The 14776-nt window shown below is 48.6% G+C and overlaps 1 protein-coding gene across 1 annotated transcript in view; it reads left to right on the top strand.

Moving 5' to 3' along the window:
* Positions 1 to 14776, top strand: part of ME3 (malic enzyme 3) — a 129720-nt gene that overhangs the window by 78217 nt on the left and 36727 nt on the right. Inside the window, exon 4 of the mRNA XM_054211681.1 lies at positions 11775 to 11850. Coding sequence (XP_054067656.1) covers positions 11775 to 11850 — 76 coding nt within the window. The remainder of the gene's footprint in view (positions 1 to 11774; positions 11851 to 14776) is intronic.

The raw sequence follows: 14776 nt of genomic DNA on the forward strand, positions 1-14776 counted from the left end.
TTGTTCTTGAACAGAGGGCGTGAAGCCCCTTGAGCGTGGTGAGTTTGAATGCCGCAAAGGATCCTGAATTTGGGAAATGCCCACACTTGCTGGTTGGTGGGATCCCTGGTTGGTGGCATCTTACATCTCACCTCAAAGCCTGGTCTTTCTCCACGTGCATCCGTAAATTTACACATGGGTGGCAGAGTAGCTACGAACAGCCTGGTTTCTCCCTCTCCTGCACACCAGCAAGAAGGGCGCCCTGGCTGTGAGGGTAAGCAGGAGTCGGGTCCCACGCTGCCGACCTGCTCGGCTCTTCACCAGGTCGTGGCTCCAGGGGCTCAATCCTTATGCGGGTCTTCTCAGAGCTCTTCTTCAACACCACTGTTGAAACAACACCACTGAAAAGGACACCAGGAAAAAAAAAGTTTCTGAAGTTTTGAAATACACACAGGGTTTAACCAGTGAGTTATGCTATGACGTGACAATTCTCTGGCCAAACGCCTTTGTCCTGAGAATCCAGTAGGGACAAGTAGCTCATGACCAGCCAAAAGCAATGGGAGTCTGTTGGCCATCCTCAGTCCTTCACTGGGGATGCCAGAGATTCACTGGGCACCTCATGCCAACCCTTCGCATTTTCACATTGCTGCATAACGGCCCATGTCAGCAGTTTCTGCACTGGTCTGTCTCCATCCACCCTCCCTGGGGAGGAAGAGGGAGTTAGTTATTCTTTAGGCTGTTTCCTGACCAGCAGAACCAATGATTCCAGGGTTCCTCCTGATTTCTGTCCACTGCCCCCTAACACATCCCCTTTGCAAGACCTTCTGTTCCCTTCCACATCCCTTTCATCCCTTCTCCATATCCACCTGTGCTCACACCATAGAACCATAGAATCACAGAATCTTCATGGTTGGAAAGGACCCTTAAGATCATCGAGTCCAACCAAACAACCTACAATCTCTGCCACTAGAGCATGCCCTGAAGTGCCACATCTAGACGTTTCTTAAACACCTCTAGGGATGGTGACTCAACCCCCTCCCCGGGCAGGCTGTCCCAGTGCCTGACCACTCTACCACTCTGCTCTACCATAGCCGCCCACACCAGTTCGTGCTTCTCCCCTTCCCTCTTCTCGTCTTTAGGGAGCAGCGGGCACAGCTTTGGGTGCTCTGCTTCCCATCCCCTCTGCTTTCCTACCTGTGCGGTTTGGATCCTGCCTCATAACCTCTTTTTCTCATTTGGTTTCTTCTACAGTCAGCGTTTGTCTCTGCCTTCTGCTTAGCCCTGCAGCCCGGGAAGGCTCCGAGGCTTTGCTAGGGCCGGGCTAGATCCTACCTGTCCTCAGCGGGCTCTAGGTGTGAAGCAGCTCGTGGCGTGCCTAGCTGCGAGCTGTCAGAATAACCCTTGGAGGAAGGTCTGTGTTCCCCTCCCCAGAGCGGTGGGGACACAAACCCCATTATTTTTTCCCTGTATCTCAACAGTGATTTCCATAAAAGGGTGTAGGAACAAACATCTTTGAGACCTTTGCCTTTCTGAGGAATTTGCTTGAAATTAACCAGGAGGTAAGAGAGGCCACAGAGTGATTGTATAAGCTCCCTTTTCCTGGGAAAAAAAAAAAAAAAACTTGCTAAAAATAGTGCTGGGTGTTAATAACTTGGCAGACTAGGAGATGGATGTGAAAGCTTTGCTTTGGGCTCTGATCTGAACCTTCCTGCTGCGGCAGGACTTGGACTATGCCAAGGAGCTGGGAGGGCTGCAGCTTCCCCTGAAGCCTGCGTGCGTTGCCGCCTGCATTTAGGAGCACTCACTCCTGCGTTCTCCTCGTTGAAATCCCCCAGTTCCTGATCTTTGGCAGTTTCCTACAGCTTAGCTGCCTCCCATCCCTTTGGATCACCGAGGTTTCCCTGCACGGGTTCGGGGAGGTTGCTGTGGGTAGTGAATCCTTCATTATTCTACCTTGGCGCCTGCATCTTCTGGCTCCCACACTGAATTTTGGTTTTCCTGCCTAAAGTATATAGTGACTTTTAGGACGTTTGTAATACTAATGCAATCATTCACCTTGCAGATTACCTGAAAGTAAATCTCCTGGCATACTTACATAATAGGATATTGCCGTATAAATCTCTGCGTAGATTTCATTAATAGTTGATTGTGCGTGGTTTCTATTATTTTTTCATCAGTACCTCAGGGTACTCTTCAGCATCCTACAATTTACAAAGAAAATGATCTAAAACAACAGAAAGTTCTTGGCTTTTATTATAAACAAATCCCTGAAAACAGCTGATGGATCACCACAGAGATTTTGTCCAATTTGATGATTAATTGTACTGTATTTAGACAAATCAGTGCATGCTGGCACATACTTTCTCTCCGAAGCCTGTAGCCCACAGGCATTTCTGATCTCAAGCTCCCTAAAAGAGCCAAGCAATTTCAAAGTTTATTTTGTTATTCTGAAGACTCTTATCCTGTTCTGGCAGAGACCTGAACCAAAAAATCAACAATAGGGGTGCAGCTGGTGGAAATGTCTCTCGAGGCTTATATTGCTCAACCTGTCAATTTTGTATATGAGCCCTGAAAGTATAAATAAATAAAACCAAATGTGGGGCTTTACTGTAACCACATTTTACTGCATCTCTAGCACAGACTGGCTGTGAATCCAGAGCGGGTCCTCCGGCCTGTTCTGGCACAGCGGTGACAGTTTGCTGTGGTTACCATGCCATGAAAGCGAAGGCCATCAGCTGATCCCCTCGCGTGGGGGGTCCCATGGGCAGCCAGAATACCTCCCGGTCACCCGGACTGGGGCAGAACTCAACCAAACTCCAAAGAGCACACATCGGCATGCGGCAGCAGTCAGCGTCCTTCCACAGTGACAAGCCAGCTTGTCTTTTTCTTTCCTGAGCGTGGAGATAATTTTGCCAGGTGAACCTCAACGTTACTCTCAGATAGTTTTAGAATCACAGAATCGCCTAGGTTGGAAGGGGACTTTCAGGTCATCGAATCCAACCATCAGCCTAACTCTGACAAAAACCATCACTAAACCATATCACGGAATCACAGAATTGCCTAGGTTGGAAGGGACCTTTCAGGTCATCTAGTCCAACCATCAACCTAACAGTGACAAAAACTGCCACTAAACCTTATGTCTCTAAGCACCACATCTACCCATCTTTTAAATCCCTCCAGGGATGGTGCCTCCACCACTTCCCTGGGCAGCCTGGTCCAATACTTGATAACCCTTTCACTGAAGAAACTTTTCCTAATATCCATCCTAAACCTCCCCTGGTGCAACTTGAGGCCATTTCCTCTTGTCCCATCACCTGTTCCCTGGGTGGAGAGCCCGACCCCCCTGGCTGCCCCCTCCTTTCAGGGAGCTGCAGAGAGTGAGAAGGTCTCCCCTCAGCCTCCTCTTCTCCAGGCTGAACACCCCCAGCTCCCTCAGCCGCTCCTCACCAGACTTGTGCTCCAGACCCCTCACCAGCTCCGTTGCCCTTCTCTGGACACGCTCCAGCCCCTCAATGTCCCTCCTGTAGCGAGGGGCCCAAAACTGGACACAGCCCTCGAGGTGGGGCCTCCCCAGTGCCGAGTACAGGGGGTGATCACGTCCCTAGTCCTACTCACCACACTGTTGCTGACACAGGCCAGGCTGCTGTTGGCCTTCTTGGCTCTTGGCCACCTGCGCACACTGCTGGCTCATATTCAGCCGCTGTCGACCAACACCCCCAAGTCCTTTTCTGCCAGGCAGCTCTCCAGCCACTCTGCCCCAAGCTTGTAGCGCTAAGCACTACATCTGCCCGTCTTTTAAATACCTCCAGGGATGATGATGTCTTGCTCAAAGCTTCCCCGGAGCATCCTGCCTTTATGCAGGGCAATGGCTGGGATCGCTGCAGAAGGTCAGCTTGTGCGGTGGTTGTCGGAACCCTTTTCTGTGCCACCTTGTATCTCAGTGTAGGTTCCTGACCACTCTCTCACAACTTCATCATTGTTCAACAGCGGCTTCGTGCAGGCTCTGATGGTGTCAAAAATCTGACTCATCTCTTTTGTTTTTTGCTTTTTTAAGCACTTTTGTTTGTTGCTTTTTTAAGCAATGGCTTCCCGTGGCCTTCCTACTCCTGAGGGAAGTTTAGGCCCTACTAAGTCAAAACATTCAAAGACTTTTATGTGGGCAGGATTTCATCACTTCAGGTTGTGAGTGGAGATGCTTAACCTTTGTCCTGAGCGTTTTTGTTCTGTGAATCAGCCTTCCCTATCCTGGTGAAAACAGTGAGTCGTGATGCCTGCCTGTCTGGTACAAGTATTGCGAACGCATTCATTTTCTTAATGCTCACCCACCCGGGAGGCCTTGTCCTCTCCTCAGTTGTGCAGCAAGTTCTCCTCATAGCACGCAGACTCAAAGTTAATAAGTGGGAAGAAAAGGAAACCAAAGCCTGAGTTTTGTTGCTGTATTTGTGGTTTAGTCTTCTAATTCATCGCACACGTACGAGGAGGCAGACTCCCTGCAAACGCCCATTCTTGTGTTGAATGACAAGCATTGTGTAAGTATCTAGAGAAAGAAGGACCTCAGCTACCTTTTTAATCCGCTTCTCTTCATCAGTCCCTCTTCTCAGGAACAAGTAATTCTTTAAGGCAAAGACTGGTAGCCCGTTAAAGAAGCCATCTCTGATGTTTCTTTTCTGAGATGCAGTAAACAAGACTGATGAGGTGATTGCCGTGCCGAAAGCATGTGGAACTTGCAGTTGAGTTTTTGGTGTTCGTCATGCTTTTTACCAAACCCTGATGTATTGGGTTTGCGTGGTAAGGTTTTGGTAGCGGGGTGCTACAGAGATGGCCTCTGTGAGAAGTTGCTAGAAGCTTCCCCCATGTTCCTGAAGGACTGCACCCCATGGAGGGGACCCACACTGGAGCAGTTTGTGAAGAACTGCAGCCCATGGGAAGGATCCACGTTGGAGAAGTTCATGAAGAACTGCAGCCCATGGGAAGGATCCACGCTGGAGAAGTTCATGAAGAACTGCAGCCCATGGGAAGGATCCATGTTGGAGAAGTTCATGAAGAACTGCAGCCCATGGGAAGGATTCACGCTGGAGAAGTTCATGAAGAACTGCAGCCCATGGGAAGGATTCACGTTGGAGAAGTTCATGAAGAACTGCAGCCCATGGGAAGGATCCACGTTGGAGAAGTTTGTCGAGAACTGTCTCCCGTGGGAGGGAGCCCAGGCTGGAGCAGGGGCAGAGCGTGAGGAGTCCTCCCCCTGAGGAGGAAGGAGCGGCAGAGACAGCGTGTGATGAACTGACCACAGGCCCCATTCCCCGTCCCCCTGCGCCACCCGGGGGGAGGAGGTGGAGAAATGGGGAGTGAAACTGAGCCCGGGAAGAAGGGAGGGGTGGGAGGAAGGTGTTTTAAGATTTGTTCTTATTTCTCATTATTCTACTCTTTTACTAATTAGTGATAAATTAAATGAATTTCCTCAAGTCAAGTCTGTTTTGCTCATGACGGTAGCTGGGGAGTGATCTTCCCGTCCTTCTCTCGACCCGTGAGCACTTAATTCTATTTCCTCTCCCCCATCCAGCTGAGGAGGGGAGTGACAGAGCAGCTTTGGTGCGAACCTGGCGTCCAGCCAGGGCCAGCCCCCCACACCTGAGCAGACCTGGCCATTGCGGTACCTGTAAATATTGGATAATGCTGTTCAAATACATTCCTCCCTTACTGAGCAAGCGTATTTTTCTTCAGAGAATAGTCCTTTTAGAGGAGTGAGGGAGGAAAAGAAGGATGAAGCTGCATTGGTTCAGTGGGGTTTTTGTGTGCTTTTTAAGTCCTGTCAACTTAGGAGCTTTTGAGATCCTTCTAGCAACATCTCTTTTCCTCCACAAGGACATAAATGTCATAAAAATATGGTTCTATCTCAGTAAGGGAAATTCGTGTGAAGCAAAGAGTAGGGTCCTTCTGCTTCATGTTGGTATACAAATCAGTGACCCATTGCCATCGTCTGTTCCGCTCTTCTGTGGCCTTTGACCAGGGTGGTAAAATTGATGGATATAATTGCTGCCTGGTATTCATATATGATAAGTGTAAAGAGACCTTCAATTATATAGATGTAAACAGGCAACTGAAGCCGTCGGAGCGCTACCCCAAACCACGGCGCCGCACAAGACTGCAAGGGGAGCACGGCAGTGGCCAAAGAGGTTTCACAGGGAGCCTGCTCAAGCAAAGGCATCGATCGCATGGGATTTCTGCTTGACTGCATGTCAGAGGCAGCAGAAGCCTAGAAAAGTGGGGCGAGACACCACCAGGAGGGTTGCAAACGCTTCCACAGAAGCACTGGTAATTTCCGAGGACAAGCTGTTAGGAAGAGAGACTTTTGGGTAGAAGGGAAGTGAGGAGAGATTTGGAGCTGTGAGGAAAGGAGTTGCGTAATCTTTTTCACTCCCTTCCGAGTTTTGGGAGATGAAGCTTTGCACATTCTCTGTAAACAAACAATAGTGCTTCAGAGATAGCACTCCGGGCTCCGTCGTACGTTGTTTCTTCCAAGGAGAAAGGGCTCACGAGGCAGCATTGCTAACCATGAAGATCAGAAGGGGGAACGCTACTTGGCCTTTTTGAAGAAGTAGCAGCTCATGGCGTGAAAGCATTAAAGAATATTTTTGTTTCGTAATACCTGAGACATGTTAAAATTTGTTCCTTCCCAAATGTCTAAAAGAAATGAATATTATTCTAAAAAGCCATCACCAGTGTCTGGTATGGCTTCCTCTGGGCATCAGCTGTGTCCTGTCTCTCTTGTCCCTGAACTCATTCTAAAATGAGCCTGCAATTCTGGGGTCATCTTCATCGTGGGTCTTTCAAAATGCCATCAGGATGGCCAAGGTCTAACCTGAGCACCACAGCAGGATCCTTCCCATGGCTCCCATGGGAAGCTGTGTAGCTTTATAATTCCTGGAGCACTTCCGTGAACTCAGCCAGAACAAAATCAGAAAGGAAAAGAAAATGTTCCTGGCTTAGGGATGAGAAGAAATCTTGTGTGGTGTAGGTGAACATACCCTGCCCCTTGGACGGATCCTGCAGTGACGATCTGCAGTCTGCTGGACCCTGCAGTCCAGTTCGGGCAGCTTGACTTGACTTGCTGAAATCCAGGTAGAAATACTGTCTCGGTGACAAATTCAGAAGTTGTAACTTTCCCTGAAGTGTTCTGGAACCTTACAGACGTGCTCAGTGGCACAAAAATATCTAGTCTGACTTCCACCTTAGCAAAAGGCAGCTGCAGTGGTACCTGTGGCGTTAATGGGCTGAATAGGAGCCGGGAGCGCTGAAGCCCTAATGGCTGCAGGTCGGAGCACTCCCCACTCCGAGTTACACCCACAAAGGCTCTCGGAGGTTACTGTTTAGCCAGAAGTATCGGTACGGTGTGTACGTTCCGGCTTGACCTTGCTGGGGCAATTAATTTTTACTCAGCTCTGTTTCTTGTATTTTCAGCCCCGTGCATGTGTGTTTGGCTTCCAGCTACTGCGTGCAGAGCTGCTTCTCGGGGGGGGATAACGACGTACAATGGCTGAGCCCACCTAGAATGGCAGGATCCTGGGCACAGGGGAGTCTTCTGGTCCGGAAAACCAGGATGCGTGTTTCCCCCACACAGTGCCCATGTTACGTGACTTGATCAAAATGATTTATCTTTTTAGCTTCTTGTTTTAATTGAATTATTTTTATTGAGTCACAAGGGGATTAAATGGAGTCATTGTCTTTTTGTTTCTCTGAAGCAATTTATCAAATGTAATCTCAAGAGGGGTGGAGAAGGCATGATGATAAAGGCAGCATCTGTTGAATTCCCTCTTCAGAATGCTTAGGCTGCGTCTTTTCGTCCGAAAAATCAAGTTAATTGCTTTTATTGCAGCTTGGACATTTCTTATTTACCACTGGTCCACATAGACCATCCTGTCACTCCCAGTATTCGGAGCTCTACCTTGCTGTCCTCAGAGGCACAAACAAGCTCCCGTTACCTCTCCTGTAAGCTGTGTACCCTTGAGAGAAACCTGGCTCCTACTTTGCCCTGTTCAGTCACCAGCAAACCTTTTGCTGAGTTCAGTTTGCGGAGCTCGTCTCTTTCTTCTGCCTGCCTTGCGGAAGGGATTTTAGGAAAGATTAACCCTCTGCCAATTTTAGGAATCTTATTTCAACAGGTAAGTTGGCCACCTCCTCTCTGTGGGTAACCGTTATCGTCAGGGGAGTGAGCACAACTCTCCCGGAGACCATCCAAAATGAGGACTTACTTGTGACCCCCAAGTCTAAAGTCTGACATGTGTTTGTCTCCCTTCACATCTTAAAAACACAGTGAATCCGCTGAACTGCCTGCCAGAGTTGGGCATTTCATACTCTGCAAAGGGACTTCCACTGCCTGCTCTTTTGATTGCATGGACACCTGATGGAGTTGGTCATTTCGTACTCGGTCTGCAAAGGGACTTCCAGCTCACCACTGCCTGCTCTTTCGATTGCGTCAACACCTGATGGAGTCCACAGTGCCTGGACCAGGTTCAGGAGCGTGCTCCAGCTGGGTGCCTAAAGGCATCGGAAACTTTTGTATTTTACTGAAACTGGGCTCTTGGCTCTCAGGTTCAGCATTAGGGAAATATGAGGCTTGCTTAGATACGTGCCTGCTTCCCAGTGTCATTGTGTCAGCGGGAGAGGTGACTTTCCCCAGGTGGATCACCATTTCTGCTCCTGAAGGTTTCCCTTCCAAAGCTGGTAGTGCCATTACTGTGTTAATTGTTAGTCTAAATTAAACCATCGGATTTTGCCTGGAGTAAAGTGAGGAGCAATTTTTCGCTTGAATCGCTCCATGCCTGGGACAGCGGAGTCCCAGCTAGGACTAGGGATCTGGTCAGTGGCATGGCCTGAAGGCAGAAAGAATATGTTTTGTAGCCTTTTTTTTTTTTTTTTTTCAGAAAAGGATCCACGGAAGCCAGCATACTCCATGGGAGGGCCTGTTCAACATCAAATAAATATACTATTAAGGAAAGGAATGCAAATTCTGAGAGGGGTGCCTCTCCATGCTTGGTTCTTAATCGCTGTCCCCGCCATCTAAGCCAAGCCAGTCCTTCCTCAGGCAAAACATACCATGACGATGGCGGTGAGAGCCCTTCTCCCTAGGAGCGTAGTGAGAGCAGTCAACAGATTTTGGAAGACCCAGGCCGAACTCTCTCTACTGCCAGACCCGCAGCAGGGACTGGAAACCAGCCCAGTGCCCTCCCGAGACAACGGTCAGAGTCAGGGGTTCTTCAGAGGCCCTGGGTATCTGCCCTGGGCCCCGCGTCTGAAACAACTCGCAACTCATCGAGCTGCAGGACCGGTGCGGGGCAGACGGCTGGGTTTCAGCTTCTCCTGCAAGCACTGGTCTGTCTGTCTGTCTGTCTGTCTGTCTGTCTTTCTTTGCTTAAATAGCTGGTGGGCTCCCTTGGGCACTGAAGAGGTGTCAATGTATGAGACATGCAGCCAGACACTGCAGTAATAGGTGTCTTTATTATGTATGGAAAATGTTACGTTAAAACAACACTCTTTTTTAAAGCATGTCATACCTTGAAGTATCTGCAATGATGCTACTAATTCATGCCTTTAATTCCTGGTTAATAAGTCTTCTCTACACGTGGATGGCAGCAGTACAGTACCCCTTTTTTATGAAGATTAGCATCTGTGAATGCTGCCTTTGAGATAGGCCGTGTGTGTGTGATTAGTTCATTGGTTACTGGGCACGGTTTTAAAGAATGATGTTGAATAAATGATCCACTACTTTTTTTTTTTTTTTTTGCATTTCTGATCCGTCTGTGAGGTTGTGTCTTGATCAGTACAGAAGTCAGCACTGTTATTTGTCTTCTTTTCAAAGTAAAGGGCTTTTTCGTTAGGATTCCCATGGTTAACAGAAGATATCTCACAGAAGACATCTGTCCCCCTAGAAGAGTCTTGTGAGAGAAGTCCTTGCTGTAGAGAGTAGCCTGATTATGTTTGATCATTCATCATTTATGGAGTTACAATGGAAGTTGTTTTCAGCCTCCTCTAAAAATGAGACTTTTTCTAGCTAACATTCCACATTAGAACCCCAAACCGTGACCGGATCTGAACGTAGCGGGGCTGAGCAATAGTAGAGAGATGTAAGCAGCCAAAGTGCATTTCTCTGTTGTTCCAGCTGATACGAATCCCCGGTACAACTCCTGCTTTTGTGAGCAGGTGACAAGGCAAGGGAGATGGGTGCCTCCTCCTGCCGAGAGCAGTCACTGAGTCGGAGCCCTCGATTTGTGTTGACTGGAGAGCGCTGTGAGCAGCATGAGCAATTTCCCCAGAGGGACGTATGGAGGAGGTTGCTGCTTTGGGGTTAGCACTGCCTAAGAGAAGGTTCAGAAAATCCCAAAATGTCTGAGCAGAGATCAGCCAACATGAATAATACTGTCCTGGGTTTTGGAAGAATTCCTGCTAAGGGTAGTATTTTTGGTAATAACAGCAAAGAGGAAAAAAAATAAGCCACAAGTCTAAAACATATTCAAAGAATGCTGTCTTCCAGTTCCTAATTTTATTAAAAAGAAGGCATTTTTGTTTAAACAATGAAGACCTTTGTGTTGAGAAGTCATTAGCCTTAGTGCAATCAGGTATGCTGTTCTTAGTGCAACTGGGTATGCTATTGTCCGTGTGAATCATAGACCCATGGGGTTGGAAGGGCCCTCTGGAGATCACCCAGTCCCACCCCCTGCCAGAGCAGGGTCACCCAGAGCAGGTGGCACAGGAACGCGTCCCAGCGGGTTTGGAATGTCTCCACAGACAGAGACTCCCCCACCTCTCTGGGCAGCCTGTGCCAGGGCTCTGCCACCCTCACAGCAAAGAAGTTCCTCCTCATGTTTAGGTGGAACTTCCCATGGTCAAGTTTGTGCCCGTTACCTCTTGTCCTGTCCCCGGGCACCACTGAAAAGAGCCTGGCCCCATCCTCCTGACACCCACCCTTGAAGTATTTATAAGCGTTGATAAGATCCCCCCTCAACTGTCTTTTTTCCAGACTGAAGAGACCCAAATCCCTCAGCCTTTCTTCATAAGAGAGGTGTTCCAGTCCCCTCAGCATCTCAGTAGCCCTGAAACTTCATACTGAAGTTTCATCCAAACATTTAATTCTCTGTTTCACTTCTCATAATTTTTGGTGGGTTTCATTTGGTGAATGCAAGTGTCAAAGACTGGGGTCAGATATTCAGGGGAAAAAAAATGGTGTTGCAAAGACAAGTTTAGCTTGGTCAAAGCAAATGCCATGGCAGATATTGATCCGGTCGGGTCCAGTCGGAGCTCTGTTGACTGGAGGGGGTACCCAAGATGTCTAGCTCTGCAGTAGCCACCCACATCATTGACATTGGTAGCTGGCAGAGAAGGATCATGCTTTCACTGTTTGAACTGCCAGCAATAAGCTCCCGGGGAAAGAACGTGTAACAGGTTTTAAGGTAAAATCATCAGCTTCCTCTGCATTTGTCAGAAATATTTTAACTGGAAAGCTCTTCTGCACCAAAGTGGAGTTTGCTCCCTGAAGCAAAGATGTTTCACAAGAGTGAAATGTGCAACACCAGAGGCCATTGAGTGAAGTTGCCATCAAAGATCTCAAGCCTTGGGCTTTTGAAATGAGAACTAAACTTGTCATTAGCAGTCCCTCGAGGTCTCATTTCCATGCCAGTGAACAGCCTGGTTTTGTGCTCATTTCCCTGCATTTTCAAGTCTTGCTTGTTTTATTTTATCTTGGAGTTACTAATTTTATGACAAGGCTTCTTTTTCTTCTTTTTTTTTTTTACCTTTCTTAGGGGGTTGTTTATCACCATCCATGACAAAGGCCACATTGCAACAATGCTAAACTCTTGGCCTGAAGAAAATATTAAGGTATGTGCATGCCTTCTGTGGACCGGGAAATTACAGGAAGTTGGGTGGAAAATGGGATATTGAACGCAATTGCTTGTCATTATTTACGGAATTGCCTATTTAAAAGGGCAAGCTGAGAAACATTCGCTTCCTTAGAGACTTTCCAGGATAGTGGTTGGACTTCAGAGACTGTCATGCGTGTTTGTGGTCAAAAACATCTTTATCATAGAATAGAACCATAGAATCGTTTTGGTTGGAAGAGACATTTAAGATCATCAAGTCCAACCATTAACCTGACACTGACAAGTCCACCTCTAAACCATGTCCCCCAGCACCACACCTACACTTCTTTATATACCTCCAGGGATGGCGACTCCACCACTTCCCTGGGCAGCCTGTTCCAATACTTGATAACCCTTTCACTGAAGAAACTTTTCCTAATATCCAGTCTAAACCTCCCCTGGCACAACTTGAGGCTGTTTCCTCTTGTCCTATTGCCTGTTCCCTGGGAGAAGAGCCCGACCCCCACCTCTCTGCCCCCTCCTTTCAGGGAGCTGCAGAGAGCGAGAAGGTCTCTCCTCAGCCTCCTCTTCTCCAGGCTGAACACCCCCAGCTCCCTCAGCCGCTCCTCACCAGACTTGTGCTCCAGACCCCTCACCAGCTCCGTTGCCCTTCTCTGGACACGCTCCAGCTCCTCAATGTCCCTCCTGTAGCGAGGGGCCCAAAACTGAACAAGTGTTTGAGGTGGGGCCTCCCCAGTGCCAAGCACAGAGATCCTGCTTATCAAAGGTGGCAGGACCTTGGGCAATAAAAAGAGCGTGCATGATAATAATCTGTACAGAATAGAGTTCCTAGCGAAGAAGTAAGATACGTGTGTTGAAGATTCTGTGGCTAACTTGCAACTCGTTAGACGTACCAAAGCTCCCTAAGATATCTGTAACCGACTGGCTTGTAGGATTCCTTCCCAAATCCAGTGAGTCATGCAGCATCCAGAACGCTGGCGACTCTGCAAATAATGTTTGATATCCAGCAGCTGAAAATATTACTGACACCCCACCCAAAAAGTGATCTTGTGAAGTATTTTTCTCTAGAGCTCAGGGCCGGGCAAGTCCCTGGCATGAAATAAAGTCGACACTTAAGACGGGTGTTGCCAGTCACCTTGCTTCCATCAGTCTGGAAGTACGTGTGCCTGGGAATTTCCCTGGCTATTGATAGAGCTTCGGTCCCCGGTCAGTCAGCTGTTTCTTCTAGGAACAAAGGTTTGGCAGCTGAGAAAATCTTGCAAGCATTTTCCATTTCTAAGAGGAAAAAAAAAAAGGGGGAATTTAACATGCTTCCAGAAAAAGTAATTATATTCCTATAACCTTGTCTTTGGAACCATGGAGAACAGATGCAAACTAGATATTTTGTCCTTGCTCTGTCCAAAGATCTCAGTATTTCCATTCATTTCTGAGTCAGGACTATGAGCAGAACTCGTTCTGCCTAATAGATATGTTTTTGCAGATGGGGAAACTGGCACAGAACGATTAGAGGCTGTTGTTGAAACAGCCCCCTCTGGCACCCAGAACAGACCATAGGAAGGGCCGCGGTCCATGGAAGAGATTCAGACTATCTGCTTCCCAGGTTTTCCAGACTACAAAGGCAGCTGATTTCATCAGTATCGCTGTTTGGGACTGCAGGCTTCCCTGGGTGTTTGTACCCAGACTTCTCCATGCCTGAACTGGTAGGCACTGGAACACCTGAGATTTTGAGATAAGTCGGGAGGCACCTGGACTGCGCCTAAGTCCCCGCAGGGCCGCAGGGTTTTAGGAAGGCTGAACACCAACACCAGCAAGTCCCGTGAAAGACAGCGGAGAAATACCTGGAGATGCTGCCCCACCTTTTGCTCCGCGGTTCGTTTGTGGCAACAGCATTTACTGTGGAAATGGGAAATCTGGATCCTCTGCCTGGAAGGGCTGGAAGGGTGCTCTGCTTAGCTTAGCTAAGGCTCAGCCAAGCTCTCGTGTGCCCCACCTCCACCGCTCCTGCTGGAGCTGGGCTGCTCTGAAGAGTGCCAGGACAGAACAAGTGAAAGAAGCCGTTGCTGAGCACACTTACGTGGGCGCGTGGGATTTTTGTGTCTCTTCCAGGGCAGGTAATGAACCCTGCCCTGAAGAAACATTGGATAAGATGCTGATAACCCTCATCAGTACCTCCCCTTGCTAATCTTCTCTCTGGTTCCATAATCTTGTACTCTTCTTTGCATGATGGCCCGACCAGAGCAGGGGGAATGCAGAGCATCACACAGAATAGTGTTGTGGTCGGGTGTCATCCTGGCAGCTGTGAGTTCAAACCGCCTCTGAGTGAGGATCATCTAGAAACCGTTGTCTCCTATTCCAAGACGAGTGTGCTGCCACGCTAGCTGCTGCACTGGCCTGCCGTCCTCCCTTCCTTCCCTCCCTCCTTCCATGGGATGCTCACCCTGGAAGTGCACTCAGCATCTTGAGTCCCTGTCAGGTTTGATCCCATACAGGGCTGGTCGAAGGCATGGTGCGCTGGAGGCAGAGTACCAGTTCGTCCTGTAAAGGCTGACCTTGTGCAATCAATAGAGAGAAGTGGGAATGCCAGCGGCGGCACTTGCCTCTCTGCATTGCCTCAGAAGCTTGGAGGTCAGCGCAGAGCTCTGCGTCACTTCGCTGGTGATCCAGATCCAGATGCCTCCTACTTGGGCATTGGAAAACTGGGCTAGCTACATACAGCCCATGGTCCAGAGGCATCTCAGCTAACGTCAGCTGCCCGAAGACTCGGTGCCCAGTCTCAGCTTGTGAGTACTTCTGCGTGGTCAATGAAGAGGGAGATGAGCATCTTCAAAGAGAAATACCCCTTTCGTCCCTTCCCAATCCAGCTGCTGGAGGGAGGAGACGCACTCTGAAGGTTTCTGTCTCTCGCCATCGGCTATCAAAGAAGG

Source organism: Rissa tridactyla, chromosome 1 (genome assembly GCF_028500815.1).
Source record: "Rissa tridactyla isolate bRisTri1 chromosome 1, bRisTri1.patW.cur.20221130, whole genome shotgun sequence".
In the NCBI taxonomy this organism is placed as follows: Eukaryota; Metazoa; Chordata; class Aves; order Charadriiformes; family Laridae; genus Rissa; species Rissa tridactyla.